The 27,745-nt window shown below is 32.0% G+C and overlaps 4 protein-coding genes across 6 annotated transcripts; 2 read left to right on the forward strand and 2 right to left on the reverse strand.

The window, feature by feature from the left end:
* Window positions 1–1,570: 1,570 nt before the first annotated feature.
* Window positions 1,571–4,172, forward strand: LOC142551315 (pentatricopeptide repeat-containing protein At4g14820). Its single transcript, XM_075660485.1, has 2 exons — window positions 1,571–2,171; window positions 2,500–4,172. The coding sequence occupies exons 1-2, from the start codon at window positions 1,606–1,608 to the stop codon at window positions 4,091–4,093; spliced, it is 2,160 nt and encodes a 719-aa protein (XP_075516600.1). The 5' UTR covers window positions 1,571–1,605; the 3' UTR covers window positions 4,094–4,172.
* A 4,251-nt stretch (window positions 4,173–8,423) lies between these two features.
* On the reverse strand, window positions 8,424–9,916 carry LOC142551316 (uncharacterized). Of its 2 annotated transcripts, none has more exons than XM_075660486.1 (2): window positions 9,763–9,916; window positions 8,424–9,292 (listed from the first exon to the last, which is right to left on the reverse strand). In XM_075660486.1, exon 2 carries the CDS (start codon window positions 9,236–9,238, stop codon window positions 8,621–8,623), a length of 618 nt encoding a protein of 205 aa, XP_075516601.1. In that variant the 5' UTR covers window positions 9,239–9,292; window positions 9,763–9,916; the 3' UTR covers window positions 8,424–8,620. The 2 variants fall into 2 exon arrangements, with proteins under 2 accessions (XP_075516601.1, XP_075516602.1); XM_075660487.1 differs by having other exon boundaries at window positions 9,756–9,916.
* Window positions 9,917–16,140: 6,224 nt separating this feature from the next.
* On the reverse strand, window positions 16,141–18,680 carry LOC142550876 (non-specific lipid transfer protein GPI-anchored 26-like). Its single transcript, XM_075659920.1, has 3 exons — window positions 18,233–18,680; window positions 17,239–17,301; window positions 16,141–16,383 (listed from the first exon to the last, which is right to left on the reverse strand). The coding sequence occupies exons 1-3, from the start codon at window positions 18,546–18,548 to the stop codon at window positions 16,253–16,255; spliced, it is 510 nt and encodes a 169-aa protein (XP_075516035.1). The 5' UTR covers window positions 18,549–18,680; the 3' UTR covers window positions 16,141–16,252.
* Window positions 18,681–21,920: 3,240 nt separating this feature from the next.
* On the forward strand, window positions 21,921–23,723 carry LOC142550877 (non-specific lipid transfer protein GPI-anchored 25). Of its 2 annotated transcripts, XM_075659921.1 has the most exons (4): window positions 21,921–22,306; window positions 22,612–22,647; window positions 22,724–22,753; window positions 23,432–23,723. In XM_075659921.1, the coding sequence occupies exons 1-4, from the start codon at window positions 21,955–21,957 to the stop codon at window positions 23,656–23,658; spliced, it is 645 nt and encodes a 214-aa protein (XP_075516036.1). In that variant the 5' UTR covers window positions 21,921–21,954; the 3' UTR covers window positions 23,659–23,723. The 2 variants fall into 2 exon arrangements, with proteins under 2 accessions (XP_075516036.1, XP_075516037.1); XM_075659922.1 differs by lacking the exon at window positions 22,724–22,753.
* Window positions 23,724–27,745: the final 4,022 nt, after the last annotated feature.

Genomic DNA, 27,745 nt, shown 5'->3' on the forward strand with positions numbered 1-27,745 from the left:
TCAGTATTTTCCTTGGTGAGGATCAAATTTATTTTATTTCTTTTGATCCAATCTTCGTATAGCTCAGTATCCTGGATTTCATGCTTACCTAAGTCATTGTGAGATTTAGCATTGAGACACAAAGATTTTGAAGTGGTGTTGCAACACCAGAGGCAACACCATGGGGGTTGACTTGCAGCCAGCACTTTTCCTTCAAAACTGCAGTGTTCTTGGATAGTACGTCCATTCGGATTCTGTTAAATTTCCTGAAAAAAAAAACAACAATAAACCAGAATCAATCACTTAGTGTATCAAGCGTTGGCTCTGATACCACTTGAAAGTAATTGTTGCTCATAAACGTACAGGAAATTAATTAAAATATTATAATGTGTGTATCAGAAGTTAGTGTTGTGCTCTGGTGTTGTTAACACGAGCACACAACATGCAGCGAAAATTAAGTATTAACAAACAAATATAACTTTAATAAATTAACACCAGATTTAAATTATGCACAAGTACGAATACCTGTGCGATGCCTCATGGCAAAAAATTCACTAGAAAATAATGTAAATCGTTTACACCAAAACAATACTAGTGAGAAAACAAAACCAAATTCCTTGACACTCCAAGGAACTAAAAATGCATCAAAATAAACCACATAAAAACTAGATGCATAAAACAAAAAGGCGTGTTGCTTAAAACCAAACGAAGACACTCTTCGATCAACACTCTGCGTCACTGTTGTTCTTGAGTGTTGGCAACACGGCAAAGTCTGTGACTCAATCACACAAAGTCTTCAACATTAAAAATATTCTTCAGTAATCTCTGTAAAAGGACTATGCACTAAGTCCACGAAAAACCACGCAGAGATCACACACGAGAAAGCTCACGAAGACACAAAAGAACTCTCTTCCTGCAACCACACGAAAATCTTTTCTCTCTCAAAACTTCTTTTCTCTCAAAATCCCATTCTCTCACCAACTCTCTGAAAAGTCTCTGGAATCACATAAATCTTTTCTCTCCCTTCTCCACACCTTGTACGGTTTGTGAAGCTCACTTATTTATATTCCTTGCTTGACCTAGAAAAAAGTCCTAGAAAATATAGAAATAATATTTTCATTAGTCATAAAACACTTTCAAACAAAGATAAAATATCTTGGAGATAAAAATCATATTAAAAACAAATCATATAATATCTATTGATAAATCAATCAGGATCTTATCATCTAGAAATAAATCAAGCAAAAGATTATAATCTAAAAATAAATCAAATAAAATCTCTTAATCTAGAAAGGCAAAATCTTAAATTGATATTATCAATTTAGCAAAATAATAAAGGAATAAAATATTCCTTTCAAACCTTATATTCATTATTATTCTGAAATTTAAATTCTTCATTTTCTTAGCTCAGTATGAGTTGAAGATGGTATATAGGCTGAAAATCAATAATCTCCATGTGTGCGAAAGCCACTAAAAAAAATTTGATAAAATAACGCCAAGTATCAGATTCACTTTGGGCTCAAGTCTCAGAAAGTTATACACATTAATAATAGTAATAAAAAGAATAAAGCAAAAACCAAGCTTTGACAAAGGAATTTTTTTATATTATTTTTTTGTATTCCACCCATGTCTCAAACTTTACTCCCAGTTCCGGCCACCGCCGCCCCTTTCCGCCACCAGCATAACTATGCCCACCTCATCTCCACCGCCGTCGCATTCCCTCAGCTCAAGCAAATCCACACCCAAATCCTCAAACACGAACACCACCACCTTCTCTTCCAACTTCTACTCTCCTCCCTTTCCTTCCCTGGCTCAACCACCTATTCCCTCTCCCTCCTCTCCGCCGTCCCCCCGCCGCCACCGAACCTCTCCAACAAGCTCATCAAACATCTATCCCGCTCTAACAACCCGCAAAGCACTTTTGTCTTTTTCCAAACAATGCAGAACAAAGCGTTTCCAGTTGACAGGTACAGCTTTCCGCCGCTTCTGAAGGCAGCTTCAAAATCCATGGCTCTTAGTGAAGGGGAAATGGTTCATGGATTGGCGTCGAAGATGGGGTTTCACTGTGACCCGTTCGTGGAGACTGCTCTGGTGGGAATGTACGCTTCGTGTGGGCATATTAATGAGGCTCGTCTGGTGTTTGATAAAATGTCGTACAGAGATGTCGTGACTTGGAACATTATGATAGATGGGTGAGTTTCGTACGCCAGAGAAAATATAAAATTGAAAATTTGTGTGTTCATTTTTATATTTGTTCATTTTTATATTTTGGCGCTTTAAAGTTCGAAACTTTAAACTTTCTGCATTTTTCACAACTTCAAAAACTTCCATCTGCCCAGAATGGGATAATCATGTAAATATGGCGAACTTTTGAACTTTTTTCATGCATGGCCAACTTATTGTGTTTAGAGGTCCTAAATGTTTAATATTTACATAAATTAAGCATAAAATCTGGAAAAATATTTATACACTAGATCTCAATACTTTTCTTTTCCTGATTTTGATTCCATTTTCGAACAGATATTGCCAGATTGGCCTCTTTGATAACGTCATAGCTCTGCTGGAAGAGATGAAGTCCTCTGATGCAGAACCTGATGAGAGAATTTATACCACTATTCTTTCTGCATGTGGCCGTGTTGGAAATTTGGATGTCGGAAAAATGGTCCATGGGCTGTTAGATGAACGTAAACTTGTGATTGATTCATATCTGCATAGTGCACTTATAAACATGTATGCAAGTTGTGGAGCCATGGATGTGGCACAAAGTTTGTATGATAAGTTGAATCCTGTAAATATTGTAGCTTCAACTGCTATGATCTCTGGATACTCGGAAGCTGGCAATGTTGAAGCTGCACGATTAATTTTTGAGAAAATAAATGATAAAGACTTGGTCAGTTGGAGTGCCATGATCTCTGGCTATGCAGAAAGTGACACGCCTGGAGAATCTCTGAGAATATTTCATGATATGATAAAATCTGGAATCAAACCAGATCAAGTAACCATGTTGAGTGTCATTTCAGCTTGTGCTCGTCTTGGTGCATTGGATCAAGCTAAAAAGACACATTCTTTGGTAGATGACATGGGATTCGGAAAAGCTTTGCCTATAAATAACGCCCTCATTGATATGTATGCGAAATGTGGGAATCTTTTGGCAGCGAAAGAGGTTTTTGATAGGATGTGGAGGAAAAATGTCATCTCTTGGACCAGCATGATTAGTGGTTTTGCGATTCATGGAGATGTCGATAATGCCATGAAATATTTTCATCAGATGAAACGTGAAGATGTGGAACCAAATTGGGTTACATTTGTGGGTGTTCTCTATGCTTGTAGCCATGCTGGGTTAGTTGAAGAGGGACGCAAAGTATTTGAATCAATGGTGAATGAATATAGAATTACCCCCAAACTTGAACATTATGGTTGCATGGTAGACCTCTACGGTCGTGCAAATAGACTTAGAGATGCCTTAGAGCTTGTAGAAACTATGCCAATGGCACCAAATGTGGTTATCTGGGGATCCCTGATGGCAGCTTGCCGGATTCATGGTGAGTTTGAATTAGGCGAATTTGCTGCAAAACATGTTCTTGATTTAGATCCAGAACATGATGGTGCCCATGTGTTCTTATCAAACATATATGCCAATGAGAAGAGATGGAGTGATGTAGGAGAAGTGAGACGGTTCATGAAACACAAAGGGATATCTAAAGAACGAGGATGCAGTTCAATTGAAATGGATGGTCAGATACACAAATTTTTGACAGCTGATAAAAGCCATAAACGAACGGTTGAGATATACGACAAGCTAGATGAAGTGGTTGATAAGATAAAACGGGTTGGATATGCTCCAAATACGAGCTGTGTTACGGTTGATTTGGATGAAGACGAAAAGGGAGAGGCTGTTATTTGGCACAGCGAGAAGTTAGCTTTTTGTTATGGGCTAATAAGAGGGGAAAGAGATTCCTGCATCCGTATAATAAAAAACCTTAGGATCTGTCAAGATTGCCACAACTTTATGAAACTGGCGTCAAAGGTGTTAAATAAGGAGATTGTTGTAAGGGATAGAACCAGATTTCACCACTGTAAAGATGGTCTATGTTCTTGTAAGGATTATTGGTGATTCATTTTATTTTTGGTGGACATGTATATCATCTTTTCAATGTAATTCTTTGTGTTTTTATTACAATTAATTTGTTGAACATGATGTGTTTCCTAGATAAGTTGCAAGGTCTTGTAAAAAAGTAAGTATTGATATTTTTCAAAAGGGATAAACAAGATCCAATGGTAATATTTTATAAAAAGATTTACAAAAAAATTCCAAGTTTATTTTGTTAAAATCACCACATTTGCATCAAATTGTACAATAATTGTACTAGTATATACCCAAATTTAATAAAGGACAACCTTTAATTTTTACCAAGTGTGATCCCTTGAATATAAATCTAATTTTTCCATTTTTCATATTTCTTATGAATTTTTTCTTTTTTGGTCCTATTAGCAATGAATTCTCATTTTTAACCATGTAATTTGAATGTTTTTTTCATTTTGGTCATGTCAACGGGTGAATTGTATTTTTAGTCATGTAACTTGCATAAATTTTTTTTTCATTTTAAGTTTTTTTTACCCAAGTCTATCGTGTTTGGCAGAAATTGTTTATGTGACGGACATGAACGCTATATTGATTATTAAAAGAAATATTTTGTGGCATTCCAAAAATCAATGATCCCCTTTTTAAATTTTTTTATGAGGGCCGTGGTCGTGAACCTCAGCTCTAGGGATGGTAATGGGGCGGGGGCGGCTTTGCCATCCCCATCCCCGTCCCCTGAATTCCATCTCCACCCTCATACCGGTCCCGATCCTCGTTTTTCGGGTTCGGGGAATCCTCAAACCCGAAACTTCAGGGATCAACTTTCCATCCCCGCCCTATCCCCGTTCCAAAAATATTAATATCGCAAGACGATGACGGATTCAGATATTTTCTCAAACCAAACTATTATTATCTATAATTATTAGTGATGATATTAATATTAATATTAATATCAATATCAATATTAATAATATTATTAATATTTTAAAAAATAAAATTATTATTATATTATTGATACTAGTAATACTATTATTTTATTATTGATATTATTTTCGAGAGAATGGTTCGGAGATGGGGATAGTAATTCCATACCCGCCCCGAACTATATCGGGAATTTAAAAAATTCTCCGAACCCAAAACCAAACCCGAAAAAATCTGAGATCCCTATCTCGTTTCGAGTTTTCTCCGTGGGGCCCTAAATTCGTGGGAAAAGTTGACATCCCTACTCGGCTATGCTGTTTATTTAATTTTTTTTAGGGGCCGAGGTTTTGAAAATCAACTTTTTTTTTAGAACTCTTATATAAGAGGTTTTGGTCTAAAACATCAACTTTCTTTTGTTGTGAGGCGCTAAGGCCTTGTATCTTAGCATCCTCTTTTTATTTAATTTTTTTATGAGGTGCCGGGGCTTTGAACCGCGGTTCATCTTCTTTTTTTTCTTTTTTTTTTTTAAATGAGGGTCGGAGTCTTGAATTTGACACCTCTCTCGATTTAATGTTTTTTATGAGGTGGCAAAGTCTTGAACCTTGACTTTTTTTTTAGTACTAGTATTTAACCCGTACGATGCACGAAATAATATTATTAAAAATTAATTATTATAAAAATGAATAGATATTTAAATTGCAAAAATAATATAATTATAAAAAATGAAAAAAGAAACTAATTTTTTCGTTAATTTTGAATTTTTTTTTAAATACAACGTATGTCGATTAATTTTTTGGCTGATAATCACTATCATATATCAAATTTTTAGATCGTGTAAGCCTAAAGCGATGACATAGTGCTTACCTTGTTTAATGTATTGATGTCGACCACCAACCTAAATACATATATAATTCTTTAATTTCCAAAAAATTATATATTATTATTATTATTATTATTAAACATATGATAAATAAATATTTTTAGATCAAATTCAATAAACTTAATGATAAATACTTTTTTCAAAATTCAGTAACTTCGTCTAAATCTTCATTCACAAATAATTTTGTGACATGGTACGTATTCGACACATTTGAAGGATAATAACAATTGCTTCATCAATATCTTTATTCAAATATGTGGTGATTTTATTCAAAAAATTCTCCATAATGTACATAACAACCTATTATTACAAAAGAAAAATGAAATATGTGATTATAAGTAAATTATGTATTAAATCATAAAAGTTATTTTGTCAATATTTACTATGTGTATTCCAAAACAATATCAATAAATTTTATAAGGTGTCATATAATAAGATGCGTACTTCCTTTATAATTGATTTAATCTTTTCCATTACAAGACATTTTATATTGTCGTGTATCCGTGAACTTTGTAATATAGAAGAAAATTATCACATTTGCAAATGCGTAATAATTAAAATTTTGTACAAATATGATAATAATATTTTTTATTTCTCAATCATGAAAGACAGATTTCAAACTTAATATCTCATCGTTCTCATTATTTTTATGTATAGGTAGTTCGTAATAGCGTACAAATCTAAGTTTAACGTTCATTGCATCTTGGAAAGATTCATCTCACATATGATGCTGAAAAGATGAGTCATTTCAGAATTCAATTTTTTAGTACATAAATTTAGTAAGATAAATAGAATAAAATTGGTTTCCAATATAATATGCAACACTTCATTATTTGTAATTTAAAATTCAAATAAGACAGCTCAAGAGACAAATTATATAGCGGGTGCTTTTGACAGAATTATACCATACACTAAATCTTTCAAATTATGGAAATATCGAATATTGCATGCAATGAGTGTCAAACATTTTTTATTATTGAGAGTAATAGACATGTTTATTAAAGATAATTTAATGTCTATTTGAAACATTTTCGAATCTCTCTCTTTTAATTTTGTTGGGCTCTCTTATTTGAATTTTAAGAAGACAATTCAAGAGATACAATATATATATATATATATATATATATATATATATATGTGTGTATTTGGAAGAAAACTACTATGCATTAAATCTTTTGGAAGAAAACTATTATGTATTAACTCTTTCAAATTACTGTAATTTCGAAATAAAATGCATTTGAGGTCAAACATTTATAATTACTAAATGGTAATTTAGTGTCCATTGAAAACATTAACTTTTATATTCAACAACTTTTTTTTAAGAAAAATTAAATAAACTATTGAAATATATTATTTCTTTTTTTAGTAAGTAAGTTAGGCGAGACTTTCCTATTTTGACAAAAACTTTGTTTTTGTATATATATATAGAGATCTTATAAGAGGTGTTTTGAACCTCGGTTCCTGACTTTATTTAATGTATTTTTACACAAGGGGCCTAGATTTTGAATCTTAGCTCCTAATTTTTTTTAACTTTTTTACGAGGGTCGAGGTCTAGCACCAATCCTCCTTTTTATTTTGTTTGTTTAAATTTTTTGGGTTGGGGTCTTGATTTTTGTCTCCTTTTAATTTTTTTTTGTTTAAAAAATAATGGGACGATGTCTTGAACCCCAACATTCTCTTATTATTAATGTTTTTATGAGAGACTAGAGTCTTTACTGTTTTTACGAGGGACCAGACTCCTTTTTTTTAATTTTTTTTTTTAAATAAGGGATAGGGCTCTTGAGTCTCGGCTCCTCTTGTTCTTGAACCTCGGCTTCTTTTATATAGACACACACACACACACACACACGAGGGCCCGTTGTCTTGAACCTCGGCTCTTATTTCACGAGTACACACACAACACATGAAGAAGAATCACTGATGTGCAATGGTTGCTGTTGAATTTTTAAAAGACTTGTGCTGGTAACGGTTGCCGTTTGTGGTCATAAAATATAATTCGACTTGTAGAACTTTGTACTGAATAGCGCTTCAAAATTTTCCGACGACCTAACATCATGATGATGTTGGCAATAGCCTGTCCAGATTGCAGGTATTGTTACCCATCATGTTCTAGTATAATGTTGGCCATATCTGCATACAAGATCAAGGGTGCATGTTACATTCGGATAAGCAGCTTGAAGGATACACGTTCTAATGTCGTTAATTCGGACCGGTATGTTGATATTGATCATCTTTTCTTTTATATATATATATATATCGATTCTTGATCCTGCCGTCGATGTGGAATCACCAACAATGGTAGGTTGAGCTTGTTTGTGTTATTATACTGCTGAATCATGTAATTCTCAATGAACTTACTTTGGTGAAGTTTAAGGTAACCAACAAAGAAAATTAAAAGTGGCAGATGTAGAACGACGGTTCTATAATATATTTAAGCTCATCTTAATTGCATTTTCATCTTGGTATTTGTGAATGGGTGATTTAACAATGGAGATACATGTTAAACAGCGCTGGTTGGACCAGCTTGTGTCAAGTAGAATGATGTTTGGTCTACAGTGGGAATCAAGAAACACTATTCTTTGTTGCTCCAGAAGCCAAATTGGCATTAGACGTAACAAGAAGAACTCAGAGTTTAGCACGTTCGCTATTAATGAAACCATCACATTCCTAGCGAGGATGTGATACTGGTATGGAATCTCAAAATTAATTGAAGACAATAAAAGAGCCACATGCTGAACGGCAATAGAGTGTGTACCAACTCATTCCATAACAACATTAGCCCCAACTGCTTTCATCTTCTCGATGATTTTCTCCGCTTCCTCCTTGGATACCCCTTTTTTAATCACCACAGGAGTCTTTTCCACTAAGTCCTTCGCTTCCTTTAATGCCAAGTCAGTAAAACTCCGAATCTCCTTAATTACCTTGAGCTTCGAAGCTGCTTCATATGAGTCCATCTTCAGCTCAAAAGCTGTCTTTTCGGGCTTCTTTTCTTCCTTAGACGCTGTTGCCGTCTTCGCTGCCACTCCTCCACCTGGACCTGCTTTCATGACACCAATCACTGGCATCTCCTTCATACCCAACTTCCTCATCATAATAGAAGACATCTCAGCAGCTTCAACCAGAGTGAGTCCAGATATTTCATCAACGAGTTTCCATACTCTCTCTGTTGGGGGACTGCGATGCTCTGTTGGATCAAAAGTTGAAGCGTCATAATCAGCCGGAAGTCTTCTTTGGTCTATCTCCACTTCCTCCTCCTCATCCTCCTTCAATGCAGCCTGAGAAAAGTTTCTGCTATGCCAACTTGATTCAACTGAAACTGATGCAAGAAAAGGAGAGAAGATACGATGCCTAACCCTTGCAATCAGATTCAATGCCATAGTCTTGGGATAAAATTGATAGCAAATTTACAGAGAAATTACCATCCAGAAACCCTGCAAGATACCGCATCTCAGAAATCAAGTGAGAAATGTAATACAAGGTGATTAAAAATAATAATTGCAACTCTGATTTTTAGGCTAAAAATTGCAGGAATCTAGTTAATTTCTTTGCTGAATCCAAAGTCACCGAAACATACTCCAATTACCAATAAAAACTGTTGTAAAAAAACTTGTATCTCAGCTATATGAAACATTGACCACTGTTTAAAAACTGGATGAACATTTCAAGAATCTACGAAGCATTTTTCTACTCTTTAACCTATTCCAACAAAATCGATCCTAACAGCAACTTTACCATTCGATTATTATATGCAATCTGTTGGTTCAATCCATAAACTATATATAATCAGAAATGGATGATTTAAATTTGAACAATATCGAAACGGGCAAAGCCACTCAGTTTCATCAATTAACAGAGACATAAATCCTAACTTGAAGAAACGAAAGAAGGATGTACCACTTACAAGTATCGATTTTTCGTCCGTTCGCGGTCGGTGTAGATTTTCTGTTTTCTTCGATTTAGGGGATTAGGGCTGGCAGGAAGAGAGCGATCGATGAATGGAAGAAATCCTTCACAAAATGTAATACGCACACCAACCAAGTTTCAAGTGAGAGCAAAAAAAATATATTAATAATACAAGGTTTTGTTCCTTAATATTATTTTTGAGACTAAATCTTTTGTGAAACCATCTTATAAATTTTTATTCTTTATAGAAGTCAATCATACTCATATTTACAATAAAGTAATAATTTTGGCATAAAAAAATAATATGTTATCATGGATGACTCAAATAGAATATTTGTCTCACAAAATTGACTCATGAGACCGTTTCAACTGACTTTTTATGTATTTTTTTTAATATAAAAACATAATCGATTTAACCAATTTTTAAAATTTATAACCTAATCGTTTAAATCGAACTAACTGATATTTTAGAAAAAAAATAGAATCCCGCCAAAATGTTATTTTTTAAAAAAGAAATATTTATCATGGATATTAACATATGTGTAGTGCAATAAATGATCACTTCAATTATTGTTTGTATTGATTATATCAATTCATTTAATTCAATTTTGAATTTAATTAATTTTTTTATTAATTCAAATGTAATTTATGTATTATATGATTTTTATTTTTTTCTCAAATTAAAATTAAACTCTATTGAAAACATAAAATATATTAAAATTTTGCATTGATTATATCAATCACTTTAATTAAAAACTATATAAATAAATTTAAAATACAAATAATTGCAATGTTCAGTATCACTCATGAGGTAAATCATTCAAAAATAAATTTTTCTATTTTAAGTAATTTTCTACCCAAATTACTTACTAATAAAGAAATATAATATTTAATTAGTTTATTAATTTTTCTAAAAATAAAATTGGTTGCGTGTTAAAAGTTATCACTACAACAAAGTTTTCCAATGAACATTAAGTTACCATCTAATAATCATAAATTTTTTATCCCAAATACATATTATTTCGAAATTACCTTAATTTGAAAGAATTAATGCATCGTATTTTTCTTCCAAAATCATACGTATATTGTATATCTTGAATTGTATTCTTAAAAATTCAAATAAGAGAGCACAAAAAATTAAAGAGATAGATTCAAAAGAGTTTCAAGTGGACATTAAATTACTCTCAATAAACATGTATATTACCATCAGTAATCAGAAATGTTTGACACCCAATGCATGCAATTCGAGATTTCCATATTTTGAAAGAGTTAATGTATAATATAATTCTGTTAAAAACATCCAATGTATAATTTTTGTCCCTTGAGATGTCTTATTTGAATTTTAAATTATAAATAATGCAATATTGCATATTATATTAGAAATCAATTTTATTCTATTTATCTTACTAAATTTATCTACTCCAAAATTGAATTATGAAATTACTCCTCTTTTCAACACCATATATTAGTTGAATCCTTCCAAGATGTAATGTTCGTTTAAATTTAGATTTGTTCGTTGTTATGAACTACCTACATATGGAAACAACGAGAACAACGAGACATTAAGTTTGAAATATGTCTTTCATGACCGAGAAGTAAAAAATATTATTCATCTATTTGTACGAAATTTTAATTATTACGTATTACTAATGTGATAATTTTCTTCTATAGTATAAAATTTTTCGTAATGAAAATGATTAAACCAATTATAAAGAAAGTAAGCATCTTATTAGAAGACACCTTATAAAATTTATTGACATTGTTTTGGAATACACACAATAAATATTAATTAAATAAATTTTCTGATTTATACATAATTTACTTATGATCAAATGTTTTATTTTTCATTCGAAATAATAGGCTGTTGTGTATATTATGAATAGATTTTGTAAATAAAATCACAACTTATTTGGATAAAGATATTGATGAAACAATTATTGTTATCATTCAAATGTGTCAAACACGTGTCATGTCACAAAATTTTTTTTTGAATGTGGATTTAGATGAAATTATTGAATATTTAAAAAATTATTTCTCATTATTTTTATTGAATGTGATTTAAAAATATTTTTTTTATCACATGTTAAAAAAATAATAATATATAGCTTATCGAAAATTAAAGAATTAAATATGTATTAAGGTTAGTGGCCAACATCAATAAAATAAACACGATAAACATCATGTCATTGTCTTAGGCTAACACAATCTAAAATTTTGAGATATGATAGTGATTATTAGCCAAAAAATTAATCGACATACGTTGTATTTAAGAAAATTTTTTAAAATTAGCGAAAAAATAGTTTATATTTTTATTTTTTATAATTATATTATTTTTTTCAACTTAAATATCTATTCATTTTCATTAATTTTTAATAATATCACCACTGTGCATCGCACGAGTTAAATACTAGTTTTTTATATAAACCTAAGTTGCATTTGGTTAATAATTCAATCCAATCAAATGTTTGATTACAATGTTGTGTATGGATTCAATCATATCATAGAACTGAAATTATAATAATTTATTTTTATTTATTTATATTCATTAATTGTTAAAAAATACAAAATTATATATTATCACATTATCTCAAATTTAATACATCAAACCAAATATGTTAATATTTATTTAATACTAGTTTACATCTTTCTCAAATATTTTATAGTTAGAATATTATTTATCTATAGAATCTCATTCAATCGACCAAACGAAATCAATTATGTCATCTTTGTTAATGGTAATAAGTTACAAAAATTATGTATTTAAGAAAACAACAAAATTAATAATTTTATAACTAATAAAATTATCAATCGATGAAACTTGTGGGACTTTTTATGGATAAATTTAAAATATGGACAATAATTATAATACGATCAATGTTCCTTTTTTATTTTATTTTTCCATCTTTCTTATCTTCAATAAATATACCAAATTTGGTTTTCACAATTAAAATATCGATTATAAAATCAGAGCTGTCGAATTTGGTTTTGTTTGTCATGAAATTATTTTTATTTTTTACAAAAGCAGGTGAATTAATAATGGGTAAAATAGTTTTTTGGGTACACTAATTTGTTCAATTTTGGGTTTTTGACTATTAAATTTTCAAGTTTGGTTTTTGTGCACTAACTTATGAAAAGACAGTTTTTTTTTTTTTTTGTTCTAATAACCTGTTTAATTTTCATCCTCTTGGCAACTCAAGATTATATTTTTTTCCAAACATTCCCCAAAAATCCACATAAAATGCAGTTTCTTTGGTCATTATCAAGTGTCAGATTGGTGGAAGCGTTCCATGATGCCTTGGCAAGATGTTCGTCTTCAGTCTTCCTTCAATGTTTCCTAGTGATGGATTCACCCTCATCCTTTCCATTTGATGTGGTTTCAAAAGTATGGGAAGAAACTTTATTTGGATTTTGGGATAATTGAGTTGGTTGAATACATGAATCAACATTTACTCGTCGATTGTATAGAGATTGAGAAAAGACAAATCAATTGAGAGTTGAATTGAGAAAAGTTTGGTGAATGAGAATTGAGATCATCGTTGTTTATGAAACCATTTTCGTATTTGGATGAGATGAAATCGAAGATGAATAAATCTTTTTTTAATGAAACTGGAGGAAGTAATTTTTTGAGGGCATATAATGAAGTGAATTTATAGAAGACTACAAAATATAGTCGTTATCAGTCCTTGGAGAATTTTATCATTTTTTTTTAAATTATTCTCTATTTTTTTTAAAAAAAAATTAAAGGCTGGGATGAACTTGATCGTTGATCTACAACAACCAGATCATCATAACCACTCTCTTACTTTTTGTTAAAAATTTTAATTAATTTTTATTAATTATTTAAATATTTAAAATATGACACCTTTCTTCTATACTTGACAAGATTAATGATACTTATACTCCTAGTCAAAATAGAGTTTGAATGATATACTTATATTATGAAGCAATTCAAACAAGGGTATCAATTTGACGGTTTATAAAAATTTTGGCATGATGTCCCTACATTTTGTAAAAGCCAAAAACTCAAGCAATAACATCTAAACATACATATAAGCATATTTTCATATACATACATACATCGTATCATTATACATATAGTCATAAACGTCGTTTCAAACCCTGACATAAAATCCATTATAATACATATGCGGAAGCTATATAATAAGACGTTCAGGTTCTTGTCGAGGTAAAGCACGTCACAAGCATCAATTGGCAAACCGTCATCCTATGTATCTTCATTACCCGATCCTATAATACACGAACTACGTGAGTTTATAAAACTCAATAAGTTGACACTTATACGTATCAATATGCATCGTAGGATTATACATATCAAGTCGTGATCAAGAATGAATCTTTAAACCATGTCATATCCTAGCATATATTCATGTTCATTTTTGTACTTGAGGCTCATTAGTTGACATGTACTACCGTGCTTGCTTTATTATATATCTACTACTGTGTTGACGTCAGGGTGCCTTGTGACAACCTCACGCCCCATGAACAGATATTGGCCAATAGGTTTGGTGGACTTAAAACCACCCATGATATCAACAAGCTCATATATCATATAAAAATTCATGTTAATGTTCATGACATAACACCTATCTTTAATATTCATGAATGTCTTTCATATTTAATACATAACAATGAAATATGGTGCTATGTTTTCATCAATAAACATATTAACAATGTACATATAGCAATAATCAATGGGAAGAATTTGAAATATATAATATTACTCATGTATTACTTCAAGAGCATGCCAACTTACAGTCCAAGCGTACGAATACTGGTTTGAGATGATGTTTCTCGCTCATATACTGTCAAATATATCAATAATCCAATCACTATGTTTATACTAGTTGAAAGTCACCCCTACATATATAACAATAAAAGGAGATGAAAACTTACACCCCTAGGATGTTCTTGTGATGGAGAACTAAATTCTAACTTCAAAATGATGAAGAAGAGGAAGAAAAGATCACTTGGATGAAAAGAAAATATGATTTCTTTTACGCATGCATATCTTTTGGATCTCAATAAAAAAATATAGGAAGAACAAATTATGTGTTCAATCTCATCACCTCTCTTTTTAACACCATTAATGACATCAACAATTTTGTGATGAAAATCAAATTTCATTTATGCTTGATTTTCTATATAATTATATAATTGAGTTGTTTAAAGCTTGATATACATATAAACGGTATTATTAAAAAATCTGACGACGTATAAAATACAAAAAGAGGGGTTTTTATGATCTCACGAATAAAAATCCGTTGTTCTAAAATTTTCTAACCTTTTATTCGGTTGATGAACCAATGTTATGGTCTCACTTTTAGAGGAATAACAATTAGGGAAATGATATCAGTAGTCATAAGGAAATTCTGAATTATTTTATGTTATGGACATGATGTGGTGAGATTATAACCGATAATATGACATAACCCTTTAGAGAAGTAACATATAGGGCAATATCCATGAGGAAATTAGAGGATTTTCGGTATGTTCTTGAATTATCCTTAAAGAAATCAGATCGGTTATATTTTTAAGTTCTGCTATGTTTTTATTGCGAAATTATGTATACATATATAATTCTTATCACGTTTTATTTATCACTACTTGAGAATGTTATTTTTGTAAAAATCATGAATTATATTTCCTATATTTACTAAGTGACAGCCATATTACTCATATATTCACCCCTTCTAGAACATAAGAACGAAAATGAGATCAAGGAGTGGGAACAAACATAATTTGAGGCGGTAGAAGTTGGTCAGAAATTCCATGATTTTTTCGTTGTTATTTCAAGAAGTTCAGTTGTTCTGATTTGAAATTTTTGCTTTGATATTGTACTTGCTTTTGAGTTGTAAAACTTCAATTCAATAAACTGGTTTTTTTTTTTTATAGAATTTATGTAACTCAGAAGCAAACATTTTCCAAAATTTAATCATGACTTTCCAAGATGCGGCAGTGTCATCGGTTCTGGGCCGGGGCATGACATACGGAGAATAATAGGATTATCAATCATGTTTTTTTTTTTCCCACAAAAAGAACAAAGATAATCTAGCATACAACCTCATAAATTTACTCAAAAATAAAGAAGAAAGAAGTACAACGGACCAAGTCTTCGATCCAAGGTGAAAAAAATGAGAATTACATTTTCGTCTTGTGTGTTTGTTTTTTTTTTTTACGATTTTAGTTATTCATGTTGTCAAATTTCAGTCTTACTCTCTCGTGTCTTCCGATTTTTGGAAATTTAGTCGTTTTTTCATCGGAATGATGATGTTTCATTACACACGCAGCACCACGTCGGAAAAATGACTAATATTGCACAAAAAAAAAAGAACACTGACTAAGACTAAAATTTTACAACATAGATGACCAAAATTGCAGTGATGCAACATACGTAACCAAAAAACGCAATTTTGCTGAAATAAATTCCGTTAACTGCATTAAAAAGAGAATGAGGTGGTAGAAAATATTCAAGCCATGTTGATATTTGAGACATAAGATACTATGAACACGGCAAGAATCGTCACGGGAACAAACAACTTCGAGGAAGCTGCATCCGAAGAACCATCTCCAGCTGACGGCACTGTTCTTGATATTCCTCCTGAATCACATTGCAATCTTAAGGTTTTAATCTGTTAAAAATGGTTTTTTATCTGTGAAAAAGTGAAGGCACGTGAATATTGGGTGCCAAACTGTATTTTTTTTTAAAAAAATAATTTACCCAATTCAAGTGATCCAAAGGTACTCTTAAATGTCAAAAACAGTGTAAAAGGTATGAAGCAGCAATTAATAAATAAACAGGTTGATTGATTTGGACATATTGGTCCACAAAAATATATGAACTCCTTGGTCAAATTAAAGTTGGACCAAAGAATTCAGTGTGTGGGTATATCTGTATGCTAACATCTCATCAACAATGAATATTGTTAAAACATTTAATATGGGCGTTTTTAAATAAATATAAAAAAATAAAATCAATAGAAACAGTTTACAACCTCGGTGTATACACAAATTGATTAAAAACAAATCAATATTAAATTTTTTTAAAAGTTTTCTTAAAATATTACTTTTCACTTCAAATATGAAGATTATAATCTATCTCATGAAAATAAATTCGTGAGTCTGTCGACGCACTCATGTTCAAATTTCAAGAGCGGTTTTGGAGCCACTCTTGAAAACCCGTTTCTAAAGCACCGTTTTTTTTTTTTGTGTGTGGTGCACGAAAGATGTTCGAAATCCGACAGCTATAATTTAACTTGTTACCCTGCATGATTATATTTTGTCATATACATGTTTTGAAACTCATAAATGGGAATAGCTTTAATTTTTGTGTCTTAAATGCACTCCTGAATTGAATTCAAACACGGTACAAATCCTTTGCAAGATCACTTTTCATAGTAGTCTAACAGTGGATGAAATCTTGATTGACCATCTGGAAGAGAAATAGTATATATACCTGAAGAAGGGTTTGTTTTAGGAGAATTTGGCGTTGAAGGAGAGCCAGATGGAGAGGCGGCAGCTGAAAATTCAACAAGGCATCAACTTAAAGTTCAATCAAACCCGTAGAAAATCGAACTTTTCGTTCACGCTTTTGCTGGTTTCTCATCGATTATGTGTTGTATCAGAAATGGAAATATGACCAAAAACTTCTTAGAGTAACTCCAACCATTCTCTATTTTGGAGAAAATAGAGAACCAACCATGCTCCAACCATTCTCTACATACCATCTCTATTTTGAAGCCATGTACAATAATTCTCCAAAAGTGCCGAATCCTAGCTGCATCTCCATATATTTTGGAGAATGGTATTATTTACGAAAATGCCATTCTCCAAAATTGCAAATATACCCTTTTAAAAAAAATTTTCTCTTTTATTCATTTCATATATTTAAATGTTTATTTCAATACTTTTATTAACTTTTAATGATTTTTTGGTATTATTTAATTTATTTCAAGTTTTCTCATTTTTTATTATTTATTTATTTATTGCAATTGAATTATTTTGATGAAAAAAACAAATGAAAATAATAATTAAATAAGATTGTGAAAAAATACATTACATATTTTTTTTGAACACAAATCGAATTAGTTAACTTGAGATAAATTAAACACGCATTCACATTAAAACATAAAAAACATAAAAAATGAGTCACATTTAATTTAATTTGTTTAATATCATATTACATAATTAATATTTTTATGTTAAATAATTTGGAATAAAAAATATAAAAATAAAGAATTTACAAATTAAATATAATTTGTTTAATATCATATTACATAATTAATATTTTCATGTTAAATAATTTGGAATAAAAAATATAAAAATAAAGAATTTACAAAATTTAGAGAATATGGGTTTGAGAAGATTTTTGAAATAGAGAATTCAATACTCCGTTTTGGAGAATAGAGAATGAAAAAATGGAGAATATGGTAGGAGATGCCTTTACGTACCATTGCATCGGCTAACTGGTGGAGTTTGAACTTTACATGTCTTGGGCAGCTCTAAAGCTTGAGCCTGATCAATGTTCAGCCCCATGTTTGAGCCTCCACCGTTAAGCACCTTGCACAAGCACTGTGGTTGGGTCCGGACAACGGTGTCGAGCTGCGTGCAGCAGGCGACAGATGGGACGGAGGAGTTCCCGGTGATGTAGTTCAGGCAAGGTGACATGCTAAGGATCACCTTAGTACAGTCGTCGGATTGCGAGAGGATGACGGACCAAAGCATGGGTACGAGAATCAATATGTTTAAGGCTTTTTGGGGTGACATATTTGAATTCTTGATGGAAATGTTTGTGAAACAATGAAAATTTTGGTGTTCTGTTGAGGGGTTTGGCTACTTTTTTGGGGGGTTTTAGGGGAATCTATAAGGGTGGATTAGTTAGTCAAATGCAAATTTTGGTTTTTGGTTGCCTACTTTTTTCAAATACAAATTTTGGTTTTTGGTTACCTACTTTTTTCTAGTTTACTGAAGTTTTGGTATTTATATATGAACAGGTCTGTTGTGAGACGGTCTCACGAATCTTTATCTGTTAGACGGTCTCACGAATCTTCATCTGTGAGACGGGTTAACCTTACCGATATTCACAATAAAAAGTAATACGCTTAGCATAAAAAGTAATAATTTTTCATGAATGACCCAAATAACAGATCCGTCTCACAAAATACGACCCATGAGACCGTCTCACACAAGTTTTGTGTATATATATATATATATATATATATATATATAAGGAGTATGTATGTTGATACATAGAGTCTAAGTAGTTAATATGGTGGGTGACCCACTTCTATGTGATTTAACTAAAATGTTTTGAGGGAACAATTTAATATGGAGTTAGGCTGAATGAAAATATATATATTTTTTATATATTTTTAAAATATAAATTTATAATTCAAAATATGAAAATAGTTCCATATATAGCACGTATTTGATTTGTTGCACTTGGGATGAAAAACTGAAGGATAATGTTGCATAAAATTGATATTCGATATAGCGAAGCATATGCAGAAGACAAAGTGATGTTTAAGATTCATTAGTTCACAAAATATCATAAATATAGAAAAGTGCCAAAATACTTGAGGAAAATCTTTACTGAAAACATGATTAACAATAGGATGTCGGGAAAATAATTTTGTTGCCTCACATGGTTTTTCGAGTTTGGGTTTTTAGTCCATTATATTTTCATATTTTAGTTTCAGTAAACTAAGTATTCCAACGAAAGAGAACTGAAAGTCTATAAAAATCAAAGTTACTGCATCAAAATCAAACTTTGAAAATTTAATAGATCAAAACTGTGAATACCATGATTTCGGTAAACCGAAAAACAAAATTCGGCAGAGCAGCTGAAGAGTTGAGCAACAGTGTTTTTTTTTTTTTAAAAATACCGCAAGTCAAATCCACAAGAAACCACTTCTAGCTAACAAATCTCCACTTCTACAAAATCAAATCCTTCAATAAAGCTAGTCACCACAAACAAAACAAACCCCAAAATTCAAAATTTCCTTGCAACACTAAGTGTATCCATCTCCACAATGTTTTCCCCTACATTTGGGCAGATCACAACCAGTACTCCATGCAAGTCTTCGATGATCACGCCCTGCGTAAACTTTGTCGATATCGGCATTCTTAACACCATGACCACCCCTTCACCTGCCTGTTGCACTTCACTTAACTAAACTTGTATGTAATCAGGGCCGTGCTTATTCAAAGTCAAAAAAGTCCAATGACTCATGCCATTATTCTTTTTGGGGCCCAAAAATTTTTTAAAAAATTTATTATATATAAAAAGAAAAAACTGTTTTTTTTTAATTTATAAATACTAAAATTTAAAGAATCAATAAAATATCAAATAAAAGCCTCTAAAATTGATTTTCACCGCTCTACTCTTCTATCCTTCATCTTCGGTCTTCTCCATCTTCGACTCCAGCATCAGTTGCTCACCAGCCTCACCCTTGTAAGTGTATTAATATTATGTACAGTAATAATTTGTATTTTAATGCTTTCTCCCCTAATCTTGCTACTTGAATAATTTGATTTCTATTGATATAGTGGATTTAGATTTGTAGTTTTATGATTTAATGGAATTTCTTTACAAGTTGAGTTTTCTTTCGCATGATTTCTGGGTTTTGTTTGACGCGTGTAGACGATAGCCTTGCATCCAAAATTTACCATGATTTCTTGAGGCAATTCACGTGTAGCTATCGTCAAGGGGGCAATTTTCTCTGAATTTGTAATGTCTTGGAGTCAAAACTGTATGATTCACTCTCCGTCTCATTAAGTCAGGATTCTCTGTGAAATTTTTGGGTGAAGATCATGCTTTTAGTTTCTGGAATCATTGGCCCTTTACTTTAACTTGCTAGAAGCATAAGTTGAATGAGTAATCACAGTTGGGACTTGTGAGAATCGTCTTGATATAGGCTGTAGATAATGGAGGAAATTCTCAATGTTCGCTGAATGAAGCGTAATCTAGAATATATAAATGGCTGGGGAAATTGATGGTTAGCATGAAGATGTGTTCAGTGGAAAATTGGAGGACTTATTATGAACTTGGAGGGCATACACCTTTTTCCCCTTATTATTTGTTTATCATTATTACTCATCCGTTTGTAGGAGTCTGTAAGGACTAATGAATATAACCCGAGTTTTTGCTGTTATTGATATTATTTATCTATTCGTTTGTTTTATTTTCTGATGTTTCTCTCTTTATCTTTCTTTTAACATATTGGTCTTGATGCAGTCTGTTCTTTATTTTTTTGAATTCTTAGGTTAATCATGCGTCTAAGTACATGTCTGGGTCTCAAAAAAGAAAAAGAAAGCTAAAGGTTGAAGAAATGATTCAAAGTCAAGCCGGAGATATCAACAAGTACTTTGTTTCAAACAAAAACATAGTTCCAGAGGTTGAAGACACGGTTGATAATTCAATTAGCAGAGAACAAGAAAATGGATGGATGTTTCCCAAATGGTCATATTGCTTATAAAATCTTGTTGACTGTCCCGGTCACAGTAGCAAGTGCAGAGCGAAGTTTCTCAAAATTAAAGCTCATCAAAACTTTTCTACGATCAACCATGTCACAAGAAAGATTGAATGGATTAGCTATGTTATCGATTGAGAAAGAAATTACTGAACAAATTGATTATACAGACTTGATTAGTATTTTTAGCTCTAAAACTGTTAGGCAGGTTGTTTTTTAATGATCATTTGGACATGTTTGATATTTTTATTCATTTAGATTTTTATATTGTCTTTAACGTATTGATTTAATTTGAAATATTGCTATGGAACTAAAAAAAAATATGAACACACATTATGATTCAGAGACCTCTTTTTAAAAGTTAGACTCCCGTCTACCAGACGCTAGCGGTTTCGCTTCCCCGGGCTTGTAACATGCCTGGTGTAGAATTTCAATCTAAAGGTATTGGGAAATAATTCTTTTTCCCTTAAAAACAACATATATGCTAAAAATATTTGTGTTTGAAATTCATGTAATATATAATCAATATTTTGTTTATTTTTGAGAAAAATAATTGAATTAAAAAATAGATATATAATAAAGAAGGATTTATCCATTAAAATAAGTGTTTTTTTTAATACGGTACGATTCTCCTGTTTATATGGTTATCTTTCGCGCCACTTGCTAAAGCAATCAAATAACCGTCATCCTATCTCCGCGCCATGAGCCGGCCCCTTCTCCTTCACGCCGCCCTCATCCTCCTCCTCCAGTTCGCCGCCGCCGCAACACCACATCCATCTGCGTGCTCCGATGAGCTGGTAACCTTCACGACATGTCTCCCCTACGTGTCCGACTCCCCCAACAACCTGACCGAATCCCCTCCCCCTCAGTGCTGCGATGACATTTCCACTGCTTTTTCCACCGGATCCGCTGTATGCCTATGCTATTTCCTCCTCCGACCTGGAATGCTTGGATTTCCGCTCAATTCCTCGAAGCTGATGTCTCTGACTTCTGTCTGTCCCGCGAAGCATCACGATTCCGAGGCTAGTTTCTCGCTGGGGACTCTATGTTCAGGTTTGATCTGAATACTTGTGCTTTCGTGGGCTAACTTTGATCTGGTCGTTTACTTCTCTATATTTTGCCTCACGAATTTTATTTTAGCGATTTACGCCTCTGTTTCCCTCAATTGTTCATTTTCAGTATAATGTGTACATGAACTGTAACAAATTATTGGTTGATTTAATTACGAATTTCTGGAAAGTTCTTCAGATTCTTGTCGTAAATAGTTAAATATCTTGAGAATGTTCAATTTTAGTTTTTGCGTTAAGTTCCTCAACTCTTCTTTAATTTTCATCCTGCTGGGTTGTTTTACTCTTCAGAATCGGCTGCCTTGCCTCCTCTTCAGGCAATAACAGGTAATTTCCATATCTTTCTTCCTATCTGATTTGCTGAAATTATGTGCTGAACACTTGTACCAATTTTATCTATCAGGTCCTGGTAGATCCACTCCACGCAATTCTGGTAAAAAATTTTACATTTTGTGGTTACTTTGGACATTTATCTTCATGCAAGAGGGACCCCTGTAGGCTGTTTGTTTCTCACCTGTATAATTGTATTAAATTAAGTGTAATCTATGTCATGGATAGATAAGTTTCGTTTATTTAATCTTTCGAAACCAATTTCGAGTAAATAAAGTGAGAACATGTTTTTTGGTGAATCAAATAAGAACATATTGGGAAGATGAAAGACCACTTGTCCCATGTCAAAATATGTGATGGATAAATCTTCTTTACCAACTAGTTCTACTTCTCAATGAAATGAATTCATTGGTGGAGTTTTTAGAATATCATAAGCTACCTATAAAAGAACTGTCATGAAGTTTGGTGTGTAACACAGAAAATGATATTTTTCTGTGTTTTTGGAGCATGAAATTTGTGTTAATGCATTTAGACACATGGATAGACGAATGACTACCTCATTAATTGGAGAAAAAAGTGTGATTCAAGAAATCTTGTTCACAAGTTACATGAAAAAAGTCGTTTCCGGAGCAGATTACAATTAATCTTATGAATAGTTTGCCTATGGATAGAATCACCGAGGAACAATTTTCCTGTGAATACTTCATACGAGTAGAGCTTTTGTATTTGTGCAAAACATCTTGAAATTCTGAAGCTGATGATGCCTATGAGTACTATTCAGGTGCTAATGTCTCTCCTCCGTCGCCACCTTTGATGGGTTCGCCCCAACAATCACCTGGTGGCAGTTCATTACCTCCAGAAGCTGATGATGCTGAATTGCCGACTCAACCACCACCATCAACAACTGCATTTCTTTCGATCGCAACTGAAGGTTTTCGCAACTTCGATCGGGTAAAGACTTTGCCCATGAAGCTGATTTTCCTCATTTACATTTTAAAACTTATGTAAGCACCAAGTTTGAGTTGGAAATGTATAAATAAGTTTTGAAAGTAGTTTGTTGTTTATGATCTAAATAGTTTCTGCTTAGAACAACTCATTTTATGAGCTTTGCATCTTTCATAGGGTGGAAACATAGAGTTTATGTATAGTCCATAGGTATGGAGAAATAGAGAAGCAAAAACAAAGAGATTAAAAAACTACTAATTTTAAGTGTTTCGTGTTCTTCTGACATTTTTACAATGGTCTTAAATACAAGTTGCCATAATCCGCTCGATATATTAATAAAGTGTCAAAATTTTATTACAAAATGTATGTAGCTCAGTGGGTGGAGCATATGTTTTCTAAATAGAAGATGCAGGTTAAATCACATACTTAGCACGTTTTATCGATTTTGTTTTTCTCACTTTTTAAATTCATTATTTCAAAATTGCAGTTTAGTTCATCACAAATTTTCACAATTATGGTATGTCTCTCATGTAAAAATAATCAAATCAAATTATAATATATAATAATTTCAAAATGAGTATGATTCATCGCTAATTTTATAATTATGATATTACTTTTGTTTGAATATAAATCAAATTAATTAAAAATTTATATATATAAGGATGCAACACTTACAAAAGAGACGCTAATTTAATGGCTCTTTTATATACTTTGTACCTCTAGCACAGTTTTTAACCCACTTTTATTTATTTCTTTTAGACCTCGTTTTAAACATTTGAATTTGACGATCGTCATGAAAAAATATAATTAATTTACTAGATAACTTGTTGATTGAATTATTTGTGAATTGTGAATTATAGGTTTGTTTTTCAAGAATTATGACTCAAGTACTGTGTTATTAAATTAATTTGGATATGTAATAATCTGACTTGATTATATTTGATTGTTGAGTCGATGATTTTGCTTAGATAATATTTGCTTGAAAACTTTTAAAAGCAAAATATGTAAAATGAAATTCGAAATTGTTTCTATATGAGGGTATGGTACTGTATCTCAATCTGTGATAAAATGGATGAGCAATTATTTTCTTACAAATTAACAGACAATGTTGATAAGAAGTCTCATAAAGTAAAATGTTAACGTTGAAATTATTGAAATATTTGTAGATGAAGAGATGTCAAAGGAGCTTCTTACTGCCCAAACAAATCCTCATACATCCATATATAAATGTTAGTTTATCAAGAATACAAAAGAAAAGTACTTTGAATTGGATTAATCGTCAAAGATGGCTTAGAACAAATAGTTTATTATCTAATAGATTTTTCTGTTCTAATACTCTATTCGAGAATTATCAGTATTTATCAATTATGTTCCTATCTAATGGAACACTAGTGGATCAAATGAGAAAGACATTTTTAAGAAAAAGATTGTTTTTCTCGGATAAAATGAAAATTGTATTCATGTAACATGAGAAAGATTTCTCATTCCTTAGCCGGAAAGATATGTGGCTATGATAGAGTGATTAAGTGGAACGGAATTGACTCGGTGATAGAGTGGTGGAAAGCTCTTCTTTCTTCCATATTTTGGACCTTAGCTCCATGGAACAATATGTTACTCTTGAAACACAGAAGAATTGAAATCTTATATGAAAACACTATATATGGATGGTATGAATTGTCCAAAAAAGAATTCTTGAATAGCTAACAACCAGTTCAGATATTCACGATCAAAAAGTGTTGTATTCTCTTTCGGATAAGCCCTGAAAGGAGAAGGAATGATGGAATGCCAACAAGCGCGTCTATTATTGAATTGATCTAATAGTACCCATTTTTGGGAATGTCTAGTGTCAAAGTCACTGTATTGGTAAGTCGACAATCCCTGGACTATGTAATGTACTTTATCTACTGGATGAGGGTGGACATTTTACCAGAGTTTCTAATCTACCCTTGTGTAATTCTTGTTGAAGCGTATACTCGGGGGTGGATGTAGGACAAACGATTTTAAATCACACTCTATGTTCATTAAAAAGAGAATATCACCAAGATTGTGTGATCGAACTTATTCCAGCTGATTTGATCTAAGCTCTCTTATTTAATTGCTCATTCAACCAGCATTCTCAATACTATGCCTTGAAGAGGACTCAAATCTCCATGCTCTTTAGCATTGGATTTTGATTCTCGTGTGTCTACAATTTCACCACCAAGGCATCTTGAAAGTGCATCATATTCCAAGAATATGATATCTATCTAGTGTGATATATAAAATATATGACAAAGGTGAAGTAATTCTATTGATCGGTCATATAGGCCTAGTTGAACAACAATTACTTCGATTTAAATTATCCGGAGAATGCAATGTCTTATGTATATAGCACATATAAAAAAAAGATGTTCAATCAAACCTATTTTATTTCTTGATTCAATAGAAGCTCAATGAGATGAATAGGGTCCCCAAAATAACAAGAGATATGGAAAAAAAAAAACAGGTCTGATTACGTCTATTCCTAGTCCCAAATGGAATGGAACGACGTAGGGATCTATATGTAAACATAGTATCTATTTAGATATGCTCGAACGATCCTTGAGAATGTATATAACCTTATTCCGGCCTGGTCCAGTTTGAAATGAACTTATAATAATGGAATCGACTTGATCATCATATTATAAGCTCATAACCTTAGCCCATTCTCGTTTTGCTTGGAGTAGATATACTAATTCTGTGATTCCAGTTGGTAAAAGAGATCTTGAACTAAGAAATAGACCCTAGAAGATAAAAAAAATGGTATCGTGAGAAATTGAGATAATCGGGTTCATTGATATTCCTGGTATAGTAGATGTTGTCACACATACAAATAATACTCAATTCGATGGAATTTTTTAATCTTAAAGGAGATCTATAATTTCACCGTGAGGGTGATTTCTTGGTTTCTTCCAGTCATTAATAACTTGATTATTTTTAAATAATAGTATATAAAAACAACATCTGTAAGGAGTTCTATTACCAAGGAATATCGGCTTGCCTGTCATCCACACAAGAATAAATAGAGTTTTCCGGAAAAACTAGTGGAGGAAAATCTCCTGAGAATAAAAGACATATAGGGCTAAAGAGATAGTCAAAAAAAGGATCTTTCATGTATAATCATGCATAAAAAGAGATCTTTCATGTATAATCCTGCATAATCTCGAATATTCTCATTTCCGGTACGTAGACCAAATAATACAATGAAAGCAAAAGTTTCTAGATAGGGATGACAATTTTCCCCATGGCTTTTGGGGACCCACGAGGAAAACCCGAAATGGGGACGGGAAACCCCGATTTTTTGGTTTTGGGTTCTTTCAGGGCAGGTATGTGGATATTATCTCCATCTCCGAACCTGCCCCAAAAATAATATTAATAATAAAAATAATAATAATATTCTTTGAAATATTAATAATAATATTAGTATTAATATTAATATTATCACTAATAATAATATATAATAATAAGTTTTGCTTCAAAGAAACCCTGTACTCGCTCCCGTCTTATCCCATTAATATTTTTGAAATGAGGATGGGGACGCGGATATGGATTTGATCCCCGCGGTTTCTCCCTGAACTCGAAAAAATGGGGATTGGGGTGGCTATGGTGGTAAGGATGGAATTCGGGGATGGGGATGTCAAACCGCCCGCGCCCGCGCCCAAGCCTTTTTCCATCCCTATTCCTAGATTCATGGAGATATAGAACAACATATAAGTTATCATGCTTGTGTATCTATCATTTGAGTCTACAACAATTATTCTCATAATTACATATTGATTTGACCTATGAACGAATATACAAGCATACATTTCATGCTTGTTTGAGTAATAGCAATGATATTTCTCAATATCATGCTAAGATTATCTAGGATTTCTAGAAAAATATGTCATTCGTGTTATGAGAAATAAAAATGAATATTGAAAATTCGAGTAGCTGAAGCAGCTACTTTCGAAGTAACAGAAAGAAAAGTAACTACTGGAGTGGGAGAGTCAGAGTCAAAAAGAGAATTATTCTTCAAACTGTGCATGAGACTTTCATATTATACGGCTCCTAAGTGATAAAAGAAAGAAGAACTCGTATTCTTTCTTTTTTGATTACCTTCCTCGCGTATGTTTAAAACCAAATCCCTTCG

The sequence above is a fragment of the Primulina tabacum genome, chromosome 7, assembly GCF_025594145.1.
Source record: "Primulina tabacum isolate GXHZ01 chromosome 7, ASM2559414v2, whole genome shotgun sequence".
Lineage (NCBI taxonomy): Eukaryota > Viridiplantae > Streptophyta > Magnoliopsida > Lamiales > Gesneriaceae > Primulina > Primulina tabacum.